General features: G+C 43.7%; 4 protein-coding genes across 4 annotated transcripts; all 4 read right to left on the bottom strand.

Annotated features, from left to right (window-relative positions):
- Positions 1–5,381: 5,381 nt before the first annotated feature.
- Positions 5,382–7,038, bottom strand: BDV59DRAFT_196599 (major facilitator superfamily domain-containing protein; the record flags this gene model as incomplete). The annotated part of the gene is made up of 4 exons (XM_073692737.1): positions 5,382–6,012; positions 6,130–6,343; positions 6,397–6,782; positions 6,866–7,038. The coding sequence occupies 4 exons, from the start codon at positions 7,036–7,038 to the stop codon at positions 5,382–5,384; spliced, it is 1,404 nt and encodes a 467-aa protein (XP_073543098.1).
- A 2,094-nt stretch (positions 7,039–9,132) lies between these two features.
- BDV59DRAFT_196598 (argonaute/piwi family protein) lies at positions 9,133–12,066 on the bottom strand (the record flags this gene model as incomplete). Its single annotated transcript, XM_073692736.1, has 5 exons — positions 9,133–10,644; positions 10,726–10,976; positions 11,061–11,717; positions 11,748–11,862; positions 11,899–12,066. The coding sequence occupies 5 exons, from the start codon at positions 12,064–12,066 to the stop codon at positions 9,133–9,135; spliced, it is 2,703 nt and encodes a 900-aa protein (XP_073543097.1).
- Positions 12,067–13,122: 1,056 nt separating this feature from the next.
- On the bottom strand, positions 13,123–13,638 carry BDV59DRAFT_206249 (uncharacterized protein; the record flags this gene model as incomplete). The annotated part of the gene is made up of 3 exons (XM_073694767.1): positions 13,123–13,152; positions 13,218–13,288; positions 13,353–13,638. 3 exons carry the CDS (start codon positions 13,636–13,638, stop codon positions 13,123–13,125), a joined length of 387 nt encoding a protein of 128 aa, XP_073543096.1.
- A 2,813-nt stretch (positions 13,639–16,451) lies between these two features.
- Positions 16,452–17,094, bottom strand: BDV59DRAFT_188846 (spore-wall fungal hydrophobin dewA). Its single transcript, XM_073691517.1, has 3 exons — positions 16,780–17,094; positions 16,656–16,729; positions 16,452–16,598 (listed from the first exon to the last, which is right to left on the bottom strand). Exons 1-3 carry the CDS (start codon positions 17,057–17,059, stop codon positions 16,551–16,553), a joined length of 402 nt encoding a protein of 133 aa, XP_073543095.1. The 5' UTR covers positions 17,060–17,094; the 3' UTR covers positions 16,452–16,550.
- Between the last annotated feature and the right edge of the window lie 1,475 nt (positions 17,095–18,569).

Genomic DNA, 18,569 nt, shown 5'->3' with positions numbered 1-18,569 from the left:
GGATCCCTGTAGTTTTGAATGGCAAGAAGGTGGCCTGTCCGAATGAGAGTTGCCAATAAAACTAAAATGGTAGCGTAGAGAGCAATAAGATGGAAAGACATCGGACGATGAGGAACTTGTAGCCGTGACTTGTTCTCGAGATAATCTACATCGTGCAAGTCGTCTGATGTCTCCAAAATACTATACTGCGCGTTTTTGTGGTTCATATCGGAAAAGGTATGTAGGCACAAGTTAGGAACCAGGCAGATTGGGATTATGCCACCTATATTGACAACAGGCAACTCAAACCCACATATATATTAACTCCCTCGCTCCTCTATTTTGAGATAATGCACCTTATGCATTGGGGAGAGGGCATTTCTTTCCCCATTAAACTCACCGCTCCTTTGAGAGAGTTATACATATTAATACGCCAATAAAAGGCTTGTGTGTTACAATACGCTGGATGCATATTAACCGCCTTACGTCTTGACAAGTATACTTATATACTAATAATGCAACAAGCAGGGAAGGAAATGACTCGCTCTACATGGCAACTAACATAGTTAGGGATTGTAGCGAGGTCATTTTCCTGTGCTTGCATCGTCCAATCTGGCGGTCAGACCGGTAATACAGGTAATTTCAGTTGATCCGGAAATAACCTACTTACTATAAGTACCTTGCAAATCCTTCCTGATAACCAACTATCTCATTCCCTCAAGTCATTCAGAAAAGCCTACTAAAAGATATCCTACAAGTTTCTTCTTACTCTTCTTTAACAAAGAGGCGTGCTGCTCCATTGTGGAAAGTTCTAGTTAATTGACATCTATCTGTACTAAGAATGAAGCTCGTGGGATTCATGTTTATTTTATCGACCGCTATCGCACTACCAGGTTAGTAACCTCTCATTTAGAGAAGGCAGGGCACTTATGTTTGACTCCATGATCAAATCTAGTCTCAACTGGTGAATGGAGTATTCAGGGACAGAAGCGAGACGTTGATCATGTATCCGCCGCTGATTGGGGTCAGCTTCACGGGCAGAGGCGGGACGTTGATCATGTATCCGCCGCCGATTGGGGTCAGCTTCACGGGCAGAAGCGGGATGTTGATCATGTATCCGCCGCCGACTGGGGTCAGAAAGTGGAACAATGAGCGTTTCTTTGCTAGGAGACCCCAGGCTACATACTCCACTCGTTCTTCGGAATGTCCCCCCAGAAATAATGCCTAGCTATTAGGGATTCATGACTTAAGAGAGACCATTACTAGCAATATATTAGTAAATCAAGGCCATTCAAAACCGTGATATGTGATACAATACCACACGGCTTCCTCTAGGTCAGCAAGAAACTGCATGAAGGGTCAAAATGGGCCGAATCTGACTAGCCGTAGCAAATCGGTTCCCGAGTTCTTGGTCCTTCCGACTAGCCATACATGGTCTGTTCTAGATGAAATAGAGTGATTTGATTGCTACAATTGGAACGAAAGCTAAGCTAGACGAAGGCTAAGCCAGTGAGATGTAGACATGTTTCCATGATAGGTTATAGACAACTCACCCCAGCTGCGGACATCCGAGATATGTAAAGTTAACTGTATTTTAGAGCGTGCCGGTAGTGATAAGTATCCAATGTTGAAATAAGTCATAGAGCTAAAATGACATTATCTAGAGCGCAACTCGTTTTGTGAGACAACTTAGGTGGAAACCTTTGACAGCTCCCATGACTCCCTCTTCACACCAGAACACCATGGTTTCCTCAAAGCCTCGCCGTTTCCAGTACGCCTCATTTACCTCCTGAATAGTCCTTGCCCAGATTATTATCTCTGGTGCACATTTGGCGTCGTCTATAGTAGCGGGGCTATGGTCTCTAATAGCAGATTTGCATGTCATATAGATGTCACGCTCAAGCTCCGCGATGCACACAGATGCGAAGCCCTTCCTTGCAAATCTACTACCGTGACGTACAGCAACGGCAGTGAACTCCCATTCCAGTGGGATTTCGGAACAACACGCTTCAAGCTCCGTTTCGGCGCGGAATTTAGCAGATGTAGCAATGCAATCCTTAACAGGAAAGTGCGTGAACTCTGATTTGTATGGTTTTATAGCAGCAATTGCAACTGGAAGCCCCCCTGTAGCTGGTTTATCCCTGGATCCCTCCCCAACACTGTCTTCGATAAGGAGACAGCATTTGCCCGAAGGAAGAAGTTCTTCCACGAGGTCGGAAGGTTGCTGTATCCTCATCGCTCCTAGACCGGGAATAATGCCTTGGAAATGAGAAACGTACGCATCATTCAGAAGAGAGGCAATGGACTGAAGGCAGGGGTGTTCGCGTAGTTCGTATGGTGTTACCAGATGGGCTTTACAACGAATTCCTGATACTTGGATAACTGAGTCTCGAGGCATCTTTGTCTTAGAATTGCTTCAGTCGGTACAATGTTCGAACATCGGGTGACCGCCGCTACCGCTTAAAAATCAAGGTATTATAACTAATGCATCTGCTCGGGGGTTACGCGTCTGAAACAGAGTATGCCAGACATAAGTTCGTTATCGCTCCATACCCTGAGACCAATTTCAATCGAATTCATTAATCAGACATTTTACCTATAAACAAAAGCTCTCTCTCAGCCAAGAAGCCTACTGTACTTAGCCTCAAGCTCAACCAATACTTTAGCCGTTGTTAGATATAAAGAAAACCAAACCGAACTTAGATATTAAAAGGATCAACCTTTTCACATGAGTCCTCCTAAATAAAGTAAGGGGTAGACATGTCTTATTTTATTTATTTATCTATTTTTTCTAAGGCAAGAGTTCACATTTACCGCGGACAAAAACGCATGGGGTGCCGCTCGCTAGTGAAATACGTTACCTATTTCCAAACGGACAACGGCTACCGCGGAGGGTACTATTTATTAGTAATGGCAGGGGCGCCGGCGAGCCGTCAGTCTGCGGATCGTCCAATCTTAAGGTCTCTTAGACGTTGCCTTTCATGATGTTTTTCTTTTTTGAAAAAAAAAAAAAAGAGAGAAGGAGAAAAGAAAAGAAACATAAGATGGTGTGTAAAAGATTTCTACTGTCTGGACTGGTCAATCTGGAGACATGACACAGTAACCCACAATGATCTTCTGTGTGCTTGTCTGGGGGATATGTGGACCAGTGCTCGGTAGTGTAAGGGATTGCACTGAATACGCGTATATCCTTACGTTCTGGGTTCCCGGCCCTCCTTATTAAAGCAATTACAATACGATTGACTCTTAAACATGAAGGATGAGCAAGAATAAAGGCATGCTTAAAGACTTACACTTTAATACAATGTTATAGTCAATGCAAGCAGATGTGGCTCTTGTCTTGACAACGGAAATGTGTAATATGCTTGTGCCTAAAGACATAGTCAAGGAGATATCAGTGTTGTAGCATAATATTGACATATATAATATCTATTTGCAGTCTTTCTCATTGCGTCACTCTTACTGCACTGTTTACACGCATGATTTAAATGCTCAGAGTTACAAGGCAAAGAAACAATAAATGACTGGATGGAAAGGAATGGTTGGAGTTAATCAGCTGCCCCCTGACCTTCTGAAATTTCCACAGAAGGTGTAGTAGGTATGGATACGGTAGCAGTGTTAGCAGATACTGACAACACTTTACTTTTAGGATGTATAAGTAGGTTTGCGTGCAGACATGTCTATGATCGGCTTCTGGTGCTGCGATTTTTACCACGGCCAGAATGTTACTAACTAGTTAACTAACTATTAGTGAGCCTTTGCATTCACATGCTATTTCCAGATTTTCGTGTTTGGTGAAATTAGTGTAATGAAAACACCTAATCTTTTTTTATTTCCTAATGGTCACTTCGGAATACAGCGTTGATTACTTACAAGCCCTCCACATTCCATCTCAGTCAGTCCTATCTGCTGATATTAACTCCTGAATATAGGTTAATTACTTACACCCTGGCCCATCCCATCGTAGTTTTTCCTGTATTTCAACGGTCATTTCTAAATATAGGGTAAATACTTGCCCCCTAACCGCATTTCATTGCCGTCAGTCCTGTCTCCCGATAGTTACTTCTGAATATAGGAATAACCACTTACATACTATCCGCATTGCAACTCAGTCCTATCTTCTGGTGGTCACTTCTGAATATAGGATTAATTACTTACGGGCTTCCCATATTCCATCTCAGTCATGTCTTTTAACAAGTTACGTATAATCACAAATTCTACTGCTTTAATAATCATCGTACCTGTCCTTCAGAAATTTGATCATTGCCTTCCTTTCCAGACGCCGCTATCATAATTACAGCAAATATTATTATTTAAAGAATGGCAATAACCTTCATATTGCCAATAATTATTATTGAGGTTCAAAATAGGTTGAAAATAGGTTAAGTTCATAAAGACTGGTTTGTTTATAGGATTGCTAGACTAATGTGAATATTTTTGTTTAGCTGGGAGACCAACAGCTATACATAATAAATAAGTTATTAATATGGTCATTCAAGCAACGGCTTTAGCAATATAAGGGATAGGAATAATGCAAACAACCCTTCTTCGACAAATTATATCAGTTTAGGGATGGCAAGGGATATATGTACTATCATACTTGTTTGTCTACACCGTCCGTGATCTGCCCTTGTAAGGGGTTTCTGACTTTACCTTTTTCAACGGATTGCCAGTACTTAGATATCTTGTGCAACGACATCTGAACCCCTTGCCTGCGGTGGATCGTAGTTACTCCTTGAGCTACTCCTCCCATAACTGATCTACAGAAAAGGAACGCCACTTTCTTTCTTCTCCATAGGGATCATGTTTATTCGAGCTATACCACAATTAGTACGTTTCGAACGATGTATTTACCAGTTCACAGACTGTAGCTAATCCTATTAAAGACCTTCCTAGTGCTTTTTGTTCTTCTTAGTAGGAGGCGCTATGTATCTAGCCGAGTGGTCCCCAAACCCGAAGATAAAGACGCGAGTCTTATAGCAGACTAGATCCTGTGCTAGTGCATTATCACAGTAATGGGCCAATCGCTATAGGGACCATATGGGCTGGAGACCTACAGTGTATAATTAGCAACTCTATTTATTCTCACACTCCTTAGTTTAACCAATTTCATCAAGATTTCCTACTTCTTAAGCCCATTGCAGCAGCTTTACGCTACGCTCTGGGAAGACGAAACACTGCTGGCGAATGACTCTCCTAGCCGGAATTTCTGCGCCTACCCTAAATCCAGATAGATATGTACGAATCTATGATTCTCTTAGGGCTTTCATTTTATTTGTGAGTAGTTACAAATAACCCTACTTGTAAGCCCAAAGGCATGGGGCCCATGGTTTCTGCCTCGTGAAGCCTAGCATATAAGCCACCCCCACCGGCCAAAAATGTTAATAACCATATGAAGCATTTCAATTTAACCTTGATATTAGCATGCTTCGCCGTCGAATCCTTCCCCCATACCGATAAAATATGAATGGGATAGGGATTAAGAAAATCTCAACCAAAGCCAGAGTGGTTGCGGCCCACTTGACGCCCAGAGCGCGATATATTTTCTCCCCCGCTAATGGCAGAACGCCGGCGAAAAAGTATCTTATAACAGACATACCGGCCATGGCAGAGGCTGCGTATATCCCATAACTGCCAGCTATGTAATTCACCACATATATAAAAACCAGCGCATTTCCGAACCCAAATAGAAGTCCCGCAAGGATAGGGGAGGCCCAATGGACGGGTGGTAGTGCTGTCCATGAGAACCACAACTGACCGATCGGAATCAGGACTGCTCCAATGCAAATCACGCTTATATTTGCCTCGGGTGATGGGCGCCCGGTGGCAGGGTCTGGCGGGTGCCGGTCAATGAGAGTGCGGATGAGAGGCTCGGCCAACACGGCTAAAGCAATTCCCGTGCCAATGCCACAGTATCCAAGGCCAGCCAACCCTGGCGACCACCCGCGCAGCTCGTGAAACACTATGGGGTAACCAACAAAACAGAGGAATAGAATTGCGTATAGTACCCCAATATACACATCCCAGAACAAACTGCGATGTACACATTAGCCAGCTTTGTAACGCGCCGGAACAGGTAAATTCACCAAATAGGCTCGAATATAAGCCATCTTAAGGGGTCGATAGAGATTATAACGTACTAAGCTCCACCAATCCATTTCTTCATCAGGATCGTACTGGCACCACCATCGCATCTCGCCTGTTTCCCGTTGTATGCGTTTTCGTTTATTCTGAAGGAGAACGGGGGCATAAGTCTCTCTTGAGAAGAAAAGGGCGACGCAGAGCACGCTTTCACATATAACCACAATCCAGGTGACCCATCGCCAACCAAGAAACTGAAAGACGAATCCGCCCATGATGGGCCCTGTTATATCATAAGCCATCACAGCCAATCAGAAGGCGAAGCCTGAAGCGTACCTATCACCGCAGCATTCATTGCAGCGAGGCTCCAACAACTAAATGCTAGAGCGCGATTCTTACCACTTACAAGATCATTTACTGACCCGGGAGCCGTAGCGACGGTTGCGCTCCCTGCAAACCCTCCGAAAAATCGACTGGTCACAACCGCTGAAAGACTGGATGCTGTCGCTACCGGGATGATCAAAACCGTGAAAAGCGCGGTGGAAATCAGGTGCGTCGAATACCGGCCATAAAACTCGGAAAATGGCGTAAGCACCAAAGTCCCAAGTGCCATACCTAGCATATATGTCGTTAAGCCGACCAGTCCATCTGTGTGAGATATGCCGTTGAAGGTGGCTTCAATGCCAGGTAGGCCGGAAGTATACGATGTTGCATAGAGGACCCTAAATAATATCATTACAGAAGCCAGCGAGAGATAAACTATAATAAAGGCAGAGTGCTGGTGCTGTTTCTCTGGCAGGCTTACATGACTGTAGTACTCAAAGAAATTGTCCCTATCATGTAACCCTTATACCAACTCGACCAGTTCCTTGGATTCTCCGGATCGTTTTCTTCCCATTCTACCCGAAAGGCAGGATTTTTGGCATTCAGTGCCTGAGGTCGACAGAATGTCTGGGGCTGTGTGGTTCCACTGGTCATGATTTGATGGTATATATGTCTGCATCGAAGGGATTGTAGTGGAAGTAGCGAAAGTGATTATTAAACTGCTGGAGTTGTTATTGGCGGGATGCCGCGTCCAAGTTTGACTGCACCACGAATAAAATAAAATTAGAATGATATTCATCCCGACTTAATACCGAGACTTTGCGGTCTTCCATGTATGTATATGAAAACAATTATCTGCAAGCAGTCCAACACTGTCTTTCCAAGGAGGACATGAATCAAGGGGCAGGATAATTTAACCACTGATGGGGAAATAATCCCCGGGCTGCATCGATCCGGTGTGATTGACTCTACTTTCATCCCAGCCTTAGCTGGCAAATAACCGTCCACAACCATGTTAGGTGCACTGTAAACGGACGGTATTCGTTGAAGTTAACGCAAGGTAGGCACCCTGTCAGCCAGCAAAGCTAGGGACAGTTCCGTATCTATAGCCGATGCTATCTAGGGTGGTGTTCCAGCTACGTAATGGGCTGGCACAGAAAGGATCACTGTTGATGTCTGATGTTTCAGGGCAACTGACTAGTAGCGAAGAAGTATGACCAATCCACTAGGATTAAATGATTTGACTCAACAGCCTTGAAAGAAACAATGCACTGAGACCCCTCACGCCTTGCTTACTTTCTTGATATATTGATTAGTAGGAATTGGGAAGAGAAAGAGACCTTTATTGTGAATCAATTAGAGCTTAGCTAAATAACTAACTATTAGTCAACTGACAAATTCGGTAGTTAAAGGAGATGGCCATGTAAGCGAGAAACCGTCCCATGAGTCTATATTTCGGAGATTTTCCCAAAAACACTACGCGGGTACGGAGTCGGGACAGCATCCACCACGCAATGGCCCTTCAACTTTGTGGTCACGCGGATGACCCCAGCAGCAATTAATAACATTGGCTGCCGTACATTTGCCATGTTTGAGATACTTTGTTGTGTCACGGGCGTTTGGTCGTTTATATGTGTCAGGGAGACCAAATGTCGTTCTCTGGAAGATATGGCTGTTCGTTTTCGTACGGTTGATGCGCGGAAGCGGGCTGAAGATATCGAGAAAACTGCGGGCCAAATATACTGGTAGACACAAGGATGACTCCTGAAGATTAGCAAGCGACAGTGTAAAGGCTTTGAGTTTTTGACTATCATAAGCCAACACAAACGACTGTGTTGACTTCAGAACTGATACGATGTATATCCTGTGGAATGTAACGCTTCGTCTCGGAGTGAGGTTGATCACTATGCTGGGGACTGTAGCATGGGCTTATATTTTCTACAACCAGCGATAAAAAACGACCACATCTATAGCTCGCACTCCAACCCCTATTCTGCCCTATTCTCCGACCATCCGTGTCGCGTTTAGCGAGACTACTGTCATTTTAGGAGGCAGATCCAAACCCGCCTTGGCATAAGCATACCGGACAATCTTGTTGACATATTTACAGCCACACTTCCTTGAAGATCGCCGCTATATTACATATCATCTTATTCTTGCCGTGGCCAATTTGTGACTGGATGTCGGAGAAAAGATACCCGACTTTCCCCGAAGGAAGGAAAAGTAATGCTAAATCATCTTGGACCCACGGTAGTCTCATACTACAGTAAGTAGGCAGCAGAGTGTTATAAACATATTTTGATTTAAGCCCTTCTAAATCCCATAATCTTGTTTGAGAAGATGTATTAAATCAGCTTATATTGACGCTTTGTCGGGTTTAGGGAAGGAACGCAGTATGGCTTTATGAGGACCACGATAGTTTGGATGTGTACTATGTTCGTGTCTAAGAAGTAATGAATAGTAAGGAAGAGTGTTCTGTAGCTACTGAAATGATCTATATTGGTCTAACAGGGCCTTCACTTGTCTTATTTGCTAGGTGTACGTAGGGCTACCAGTTAACTCAAACCACAAACAGTGCATGGGAATATCGCTATGCTATTAGTTCGTGATGCGTAAAAGAACGTATCTCAAGCAACAAGAGGGTATCTATTTTGTTTTGGTGGAGATGTACATGAGCAATAAATATATTTTATTCTTGAGACTGGTTAACTTAACCCTCCACTAGTTTCCAGGGTCGCACTAGAGCAGTTAAGTGTAAAACATGGTATCTCTTACATTTTTGTGTGGGTTGAAGTCCTCTGTAGAAAAGCAAAGGCTTTTGAAAGCCTTGGTGGATTCTATTCCAGTAGTAGCATTGCATTTAGCAAGGTAGCAGCGCGCCCTCGAACAGAGAAGATCGGCATAGAAAACCGGAGGACAAAGCCTTGCTGCCTTGGTTGTGCGGCCTATAAGGTAGCAGATATCATACGTGAGCTTCTGAATAGCGTCTGCAGGGTTTATATAATCCTTGTGCAGTTTTTCTTGTTGGGTAGAGCGGAAAATCTGATCGAAGAGAACCGTATAATGTGTTGGTCTAGGAGGTCCCAGTGGCGCGGAGTGAGACTGTAGATAGAAGTCCCAGGCTTTGGAATCAGTCACTTCCTGGTCAACAACGGTACCATTTTCCGGAGTAAGCCCTTTCTGATGTCCAGGGTGGCGCCGTGTACCTGTCTCATTTGCAATAAACCGAGTGTTGTGCCTCTTTCCCACGAGCACAATTGTAATGCTGGGTTCTTTGATTTGCCCTTTCTGTCTGATAGATTCAGTATATATTCCAAGGCATGCTTTTTGGATACCAGAGAGCTCAACGCGTAGTACGCTTTGATGCTGCGAATCTGAAACTGCGTCTCGGTATATCAGGATATTCTCTGGTAAATTGCCATTATTGGCACTTCTCCAAACCCGAAGCCTAGATAGCAGTAGTTCACCAATATGCGTCACAATCTCCTGGTGCGTTGCCTGTAAACAAATGGATCCTGGCCATTGGCCCAAAAAAGGGTCGACTGATGCTACCATCGCTGCTATACTGGGGGTGTCTGGAGATAGTGGCCCTGATGCCGGGTGGGTAACATCAATCCCCACAATCATAGTACCGCTACCGACTATGTCGAGGGGCGATATATTTAGCTCCTGATTCCATCCTCCAAGTTTCAGGTTGGATTTCAGCGCCAGATTTGATAGGTATTGCTCATTTCCCTTGATGAATTTATCCCGTATGACGCAGACATTCTGAATCCCTTTTTGAATGTCGCAGTAGTATTTGATGCAATTGTAGAGTTGCTCGTCGAATTTTGGAAGGATTATCAACAAAAGAAATGATGGATGTTCGTCAACTAGCCGGGAAATCCTGTCAAGAGCTGTGCTCAGTTGACCAGATCTTCCTTCGTTGCCCTCGAGGCTATCTTGTATCGGGATCGAGATCCCTGGCCACTGGAGACTGTTATCAATTCCCAAATCCATCAATTTTCTCTCAAATTTTCTGACGGCTGATCTCAGTATCTGTGGGTCTAGCGTAACCTGGTTTATTTGAGGATCCCCTTTGATCCATAAATATGTCCACTTAAGGGCTTGTGGGCTTCTAGACACCATCATACCTCGACAACTCCAGCCACCTGACCTAATGTTGGGTTTTCGCCCATGTCGGTAGACAACTGCTGGCGGGTCTAGGACACGAGCAGGGACAGCGACCATCTCAGGTGATACCGCTAGCCCGAATTTTGCCTGTGATAGATTTAAGACAGTCGATGTGATTAGTAAAACATGAAGAGCGAGAAGCAGAGAATACGAACTGCCCTGACTTACCATGGAGGAGCCACCGTGGATATTGCCAATTCCCAGAACATCTAATAACTGCCTTCGTAGTGCACAGTCATCATAATAAATATAATTCGAACGAACTGTGATTGATTTATTGGCCTCTAGTGTGGTAGGCACCATGCGTTTCAACTGATTTGGCAAAATATCGCATACTTGGGGGGGCAGATACACAGGGTCTGAGGTGCTGCCGACATTGACAACAGGAATTGAGATGTCATTGATCTCGACTTTGTACACTGAATACAAGCCGGTCAGTGTTAATCAAAATATTAAAGAAGCCCAACGATGATATGAATTGGGACTAATATTGGTCAGTTTACCTTCGCGGAAATATTCAAGGACTGTTATCATTCCCTGTGATGTCGTTTCTTTTGTTCGCTTAACCATAGGCCCAGTACAACAGCCTGCTTTTCGGTCAACTGTTCTTGGCTCTCGATAGAACATGATCTCCTGTGGTCCTGCCCCATAACAAGGAACAATAGGGCGATGTACCAAGTCCTTACCATCGCTAGACATTGCCAGCCCAGCGATAGTCCTTACGCGTGGCCTTGTTCGACCATGACGAAAATTAGGCAGATGGGTTAGCTCGACGCGCAAGCCACGAACCAGTGTCTCGAGCTCCGCAATCTTTGGGCCATTCTTGTGCATAAACATTTTCATAATCAGGGCAAGTGATGTTCGTTCTGAGCCGAGGGTATGCTTGACACGAACGTTGCACAGAATTCGATTTTGCGCTTCTCGAACAGTAAAAAACAGGCCTCTCAAAAGCTGAAAGCCCGTTCCAAGACGAGTTGATCCCGTCCTGAGAGGATAGTGCGTACTTTGGGGTAATGACAGAATGTCTGGAGAGAACTTAGGGAAGTGACTGAGGATGATATTGAAAGCGTGAATATACTCCCTCGTTCGCGAAAAAGTGTCACAGGACAGGTTCCAATGATTTCCAAGCTGAATCAATAACTCGGACATTGGGAGCATGCCTGTATGTATCAAAGAAAGGGTGTAGGAACTCCTCTCATATTGCAACACATATGTGTCATGGGGAAGCAGGTCTTTTGAGATGATAGTTTCTTGACCATCGGTCGCAACACTTTCCCAGCACGAATTGAAGTATATCTTAATCAACTTATTGATCAAGTAACCTGCCAATGTTGTAGGCACTTTCACTTTTGCGTCCTGGGAGATAGGAGTGATCTGTACATGATACCGATACAGTGTCAATTCACGAGGGAATAAAAGTTCGAAGTAATTTGCGCGAAGTTTTATTGCCGTCCCGTTAACTCCATATGAAGGACGGTGGATTTTCTGCACCTGAGGTGAGTTCTCCATTTTCCTTCAAGCTGTACGTTTTGAGCGAGCTTATACTGGAATTGATGAGACAACCTGCTCATGCTTCAGGGCACAATTATAGAAGTAATTACGGGATAGGAGCAGTTGAACACCCTTGATTTATTGTTTTCAGTAGTTCGGTAACCTTTCGTCCCAATAAGTACACTGCAAACGTGATTGGGGGAACTCCTTTCCGTAGATTCTTTTATCTTCCGGGCATTGTAGGTTTGAGAATCCCGCGATCCGTCTAACTTGGAATGCCAAAAATAATGACTATTGTCCACCACATCCTGACAAGGCCATCCCTTGCTTTCACCATAATGTGTCACTTCTCGTGATCTTGAGACTGCTATGTCTCTCCCTGTGGTACTAGCACATCCCTTCCCAAGTTAAACCTGCATATCGAAAAGCCTGGGCTCTGAGTATAAATCCAACTTCCAGATTCAGATATACTATCCCCATAGGCATGTAGGCCCCTGAGTTTAAGAGGCGAAACCATTCTTATAATCCCTTTTGGTATACGAGGCATGACCAGATTCTTCATTGGTCGCGATCACCCGTTAGACCTATATGGGTATAAAATCCTTATGGGTGCCAGTTATTTAAAGCGCAAAAAGAAAAGGGTAGTAGTAAAAAAGATGGAAGGGAGAAAGAAAACAAGGCGAAAATGGTAAAATATTTCCAAATATCTCTATTATACTTTCTGCAAGTCCGTCTGGCTTTCGCAAACCAACTTATCCTGGAATACGAAAGGAGTCTGATACCTCTACATAATTTTATAAACTCCTAGTTTTACAAAAGAGACTGTTCTCAGTCCACTCGCATAATATGAACCAAGAGATATATTTTTCTGTTCTCTAAGTTCTAATATAGAATTAATAAAAGCCCGTATGAATGGGCGATGTCCCCCAACGAGGACTACACGAAAGGAAATAAACCCCAAGGCATATCTGTACCAGCAATTTGTAGTAAAAGATATAAATGGGGTAATGAATAGCTTGTCATCTTCCACCAGGGGATTTCCACGTAGGAAGAAGTTCGATTCCTCAGAACAGCCTAATCGTCGTCTGCGTCGATGGCAGTGCACTTGAGAATGAGATCAGTGTCTGTAGTCATTTGTACTTATACTTTCTCTGAGAGAAAACACGTACCTCTCCACCATTGGGGCAGCATGCAATGGTGTTCTTGCAGACAGTTCCATGGTCCTCTTTCTTTGTGAGTGCTATAACACATCTGTTAGTCTATCGGATACGATGGTCTAGACATTTTAATTATATAGTACATACCAAGAAGATTGATGTCACTCAACAGGTTGAAGGGTGCACAGGCAGAGTCTGTATTCCCCACCAAATTGTGAACCAGACCCTCACCCAGAAGGTTGCCAATAAGTCCGCTTCCTTGGTTTTCGTGCACATTAAAGCAGCAAGAGACATTTGCATCTCCACATTTACCTTCGGCCTTTTCGATGGTGAGCTTCTTAGAATATTTGTATTTCTCTCCAGCATGGGGTTCAGTTGGCACAGCAGAAACCGCAACAGCCAGGCAAAGGAGAGCAGGAAGTGAAAACTTCATGTTGAGCTCGAAATTAAATTCTGCTTTGGTATCCCGAAGTAAGTGGATAGAGAATATATAAAGGCGTGAAAGCTGGTAAGGCTCTTGATAGAAGACTTGATGTGGTTGTGACAGCAGCACCCAGTGATCGAGGGTTGAGGACACTTTATATGATATCTGAACGAAAGTATAGGGGTTAATCTTTTGTGGAATAAGCCACTTGCTACGGTTTCATCCCCATTCCATTTGCCTAGATGTAACTGTCCTTGCTTCTGAAAATGCCAGACTTTTTTGTTGGGGGTATGCTGCGTTCCTGAAAACTCCAGATGTCACCATTCTGTTGACTGGAACCAGAATGCGCCACCAACCACGTTTCAATGTATGACCTAACGTCCATCGAAGATGGCTCGAGAAGGAGCAATATTAACCAATATGTGACGCAAATTTATGGGATTGTAAGTGATATCAGGAACCAGTGTATTAATAACAAGTTCACAATCCTGTGCGTAGTATTCAGGTAGTATTAACAGTCCAAGGGTCTAATACCCTCAACAAATGACTGGCATCATCTTTGAAAGGCTAATCTGTCCATTGTTAACGTCTGGCATCTGATACTGGCAATATTAAAGAATGCCATTTCCTTGATTTTCTCATGCATCGTCGTCATGTGCCATGGTCATGGCCCTTTGTACCTAACGCTAACATTTTTCCTAGATAGGGATGACATACCTTCATTTACATTTAGTGGCGTGTAATATTGCTTTTATATCGGCCTTAATGAGTATGATTCCATAATAAAGTGTTCTACACCATTCTAGCCCTTATGGCCCCGCATTTGGCGATAGAATCTTCGGACTAAATGCTACCTGAGGTACCCTATGGTATTTCCGCTTATTGGAATCCTAGGAGGGTTTAGGAACCAATGTATTGGGTAAAATATCCAGAAAACTAGGAAGCATTATACGTAGAGTTATTAGTTTCCTACTTCATTCCATACCTGGTATTAATTCTACTATGTGGCCCAAGACTAACAGAGTGCAGTACGAGAATACGCTCTCCTCGTATCGGTATGTCAACGTCGTAATAACCACAATTTACCCCTTAATGAGATAAAATTTGCTGACGCAAGGTTACTTTCTCTGTTCGTATTTATCCCAAAACACTGGTAAAATCCAATGTTACAGAGGCATCCTGAGTGTAATGGATCTTATTAACTCCCTCCTAGGCAAAATAGACCGTCTTCCTCGGATATAAAAGCAGCCATTCCCAGAGCAGACTTCGTGAGTTTTCTCTTCAGTGGTAGCTTGGCTTTGTTGCGAGTTTACGGGTCCAGAAGTTCAATATAGTCTTCACTCTTCTGTTTCTAGCCCACAGGGCCATGGTGAAGTATACGTGCCGAAGTATAATAGGCAAGTATACTTCATTGTGACTTTGTGGCCTGGATTGCTGGAGGTTTGAAGTTGATTCCGGACCCTGAACAACGAGACAACAACATGGCAAAGCTCCTTAATGTTGGACTTTGCTTGATCCATATAACATAATCTGCCAGCTCCTAAATTCCTGCGTATTTCTTTTAACGTCACCATAGTCTTTACAAGAGGATACATGGTAGATGAAGTGGCGTGGACATGACTGACAGTATGGACCTACAGGCTTCTCCAGCGGACTGCACATTTTGTCTTCCAGCTTGTTGCGCATGACGACATCGGCAGCGCTAACCACCTGGGCTGATATCTAATACCTTTCGCATTGGACAAACTGACATTACTGCGTATTCCGATCCGGTAAAAGGGAAGAAAAGAAAGGGAAACAAAATAAGAGCCAGAGTGTTTCCTAGTGTTAGTGGAATAGAAATACTATTGTTTGGTATTGCTAACTTCCTCCGTCACCAACCCCTCTCACCAACCCAGAATAGCTTTGTTGTTCTCACTTGCACATTGAACTGTTCCATTTTGGGGATCTGACGCCTTGTTGCACACCTTGACGCCACGAAATTAGCGGTAACAGGGGATAGGAACTCAATTTATATTTACCTTCTATTTGTATCTATGAAGTTTCCTATATAATATTTCTCCCCCTTTTGTAGCGCCACTTAGAGTTCTCTCTGACCACAACACCCAGAGAAATAACCTTATTCATGGCTTGTAATATTCGCAGGAAAATGGATACGAAGGGTTATGCTATATAATGGTCATTAGGTATATAGGAATAAGTCAGGCACCATCATCGCACCATGACATTGGTTCTATCATCTAACCAATAGTGAGTTGTGACTTGACCATTAGGTCTAGACCTGGAGCTTACAATTGTATCATGCTGATCGCGTTGATGCTTAAGGGCGTCTACCCCTATTGTAAGTAGGAGTAATCGCGACGCCGCCCTTTAATGGTGAAGCTAGCGAATATCTGGGTACTCCTGAAAGCATCCCCCTATTATCCACGTACCCGCATACTTCGGCTTTATGTGAATCAGAAACAAAACTGGCTCCAGTGATCGGAACTTTCATGGAAAATGATGCAAGAAGCAATGGCCCGAGAGTCATTCAGCGTACCAGCCATGGGAGTTCCAGACATTTCTACATTCCCGCTTTGCTGCGTTTGTGTGCTCCGATACTGGTAACCTGACAGTGTAGTATTTCGAGCCTTTACGTATCCACCGATTCCACAAATCTAGTGGTTTTACGATATCTACTACTAAGATTCCCAACAAAAGACTGTCTCCTTGCTGGACACTCGCAAATTGCCAATTAGCTGTCATCTACTCATCCCTAGTCATTGAATGGGCTTGAAAACGGACAATGGACGAAAGAATGAGCATATGACATTGAATGAAGACTGATATTAAACTCGAATATAACATGTGCCTGCAACCTGGCCTATGATTCTTGCTGTTTCCGACGTCCAACCGCAGCAGCCGGGCTCATACGATGAGGTTCAGTCTTTAGCCTTCGAATTAGGCTTCGAGTTGTCGATTGCAACACACTGTTTAGAAATGTTAGGTATAACGAGACAAAAGCATTCCAGAAATAACTGCCGTACCGTGGTCGTTCCAACTGGACAGCATGCAATAATGTTTTTGCACACTGGACCATCCTCGCTGTCCTTAATCAAAGCTGGCTCATTGTTAATTGTATAGACAAAGTTTAAACGCATTGGGGCTTACACAAAATGCCAAGTTCCTCGATAAGACTCAACTTTGCGCATGGTGAGTCGTTGTTGCCAATAAGGCTATGGAGAAGTCCCTCAGACAAAAGGTCACCCAGCAGCCCGTGACCTTCACTCTGGTGTATTGAGTCACAGCAGGCAATATCTCCTACAACGCATTGAGATTCCTTAGCGTCCTTCATTGCGGGAGAATTGGATATGGTAGAGTTTCCATCCTGTGCGAATGACATTCGCGAGAATGAGGATATCAAAAATAACGCTTGTAGAAGAGATATCATATTTGCACCTTGACCTAGCGTATGGTGAATCTGATACAGATTATCCTATTAAAGAGCTTTTACCTGGGCATTAGTTCCTTTATATACCGTTCGGGTGATGACTCTAAACCTAAGTAGCAAGGAGTCAAACAGTAACATCCGTATGGAATGGCAAAATGTAACAGCAAACAGTGCGCCATTTTCTCGATGTTCTATAGTGGCTATTCCTGATTGGTATTTTGCATGTTAAGAGGCTCCTCATTGGCCTTGGGAGCGGAGCAGGGCTTTCCGTCGGTGGCTGAAACATCACGTCCGAGGAACGGTGTTATTGAAATGGGTGGATTACTAGAAGACACAAGTTCCGGTATATTGAGAGGGTTTGTTGGGGTGGTAGATTGTTACTCAAAACTGCCATTGCATGGTTATTAAACGTTCTTGAGGTATGCCCAACAATAATGTACGGAAGAAAAATGCTGCGATAATCCGGTGCGGATATTACTTTTTTTGGTAGCAGAAGATCGACACCTGGATACTGCTGGGAGTATGATGCAAATGGGGAGAAAAGAAAAAGATTGTGATATTTGACCATTGATCAAGTATTAAGTATGCCAACCTTGAGTAAAGTTCCAAATTGTAGGTTTGATTGTCAAATCAAAGTCAAATACCACCACCTCGCGGTATATTTCTTACGGTCTGTTTCTACCAAAATAGCGGATCGAATCATTCTCCTCCTTTTAATCGTAGAGTTAAAGCACCGTATAATATTGTCTTCCATCTAGTATGTTATTCTCGTAAATAGCTTCTGGCAAGGATGCTGATCTGAATGGGGTGGGCGTAGTGGAGTTATCCCTGCATACATAGGCTATTAGAATTTCGACCATCTACTCGTATAACCATATGTAGTAGTTGAAAATCTCTAGAATGATCGGAACAAAAGTAAAAGCAAATATGATTCACATACAGGACGAGCTATGAGATTATTAGCTTGCCTTCTGGAAGGGTCTTATAAATCCTCCAATTACCTGACTAGAACATTGCAGCTGTCTCTAAGTGTACCCTACGAGGATCTGTATCGATTAAACCAAAGATGAAGCCTTCCTCCAGCTGCCTTGAACCATCACATACCTTAATGGTGAAACAGGCCAGGCACATAAGGTGGAACCAAAAGACAGAAGCCACAGCTGCAAAGCCAGACACAGAATGGTGCCACAAAACATGGCGATTTGCGAAAAGCTCAGTAACTTTCGTTCAGGAATCCTGCAATAAGCAGGCCGTACACCCCTCGGCTTGGTTCGCCGGTAGCGCGATGTCCGTTGATCAAATGGCCCCACGAAAGTGAAAAGAAAGATTAGAATCTTAGGGTCTCCCAACCTCAGGATCCGCATCTCCTTGCGACCTTATTAAACATAAAACTTCACATTGGAGATGGCCTACGCTAAAACAAAATCGAGAGCGCACTATATATATATATATATAACAACGATTATGTATGCCTGAAGTGACCACCCTTTTGACCGTTGAAGCCCGAGGC

Source organism: Aspergillus ambiguus (assembly GCF_047715705.1).
Source record: "Aspergillus ambiguus strain CBS 117.58 unplaced genomic scaffold BDV59scaffold_58, whole genome shotgun sequence".
Taxonomy (NCBI): domain Eukaryota; kingdom Fungi; phylum Ascomycota; class Eurotiomycetes; order Eurotiales; family Aspergillaceae; genus Aspergillus; species Aspergillus ambiguus.
The sequence above is the reverse complement of the archived record's forward strand: the minus strand, read 5'-3'. Positions and strand labels throughout refer to the sequence as shown.

What these genes read in the sequence shown, in the direction of transcription:
- BDV59DRAFT_188846 (XM_073691517.1), bottom strand. Translation starts at nt 17,059, where the DNA reads ATGATATCTCTTCTACAAGCGTTATTTTTGATATCCTCATTCTCGCGA. An exon ending in CGAGGAACTTGGCATTTTGT is followed by an intron (nt 16,730 to 16,779) that starts GTAAGCCCCAAT and finishes ACAATGAGCCAG; the next exon opens with CTTTGATTAAGGACAGCGAG. An exon ending in GTCCAGTTGGAACGACCACG is followed by an intron (nt 16,599 to 16,655) that starts GTACGGCAGTTA and finishes ATTTCTAAACAG; the next exon opens with TGTGTTGCAATCGACAACTC.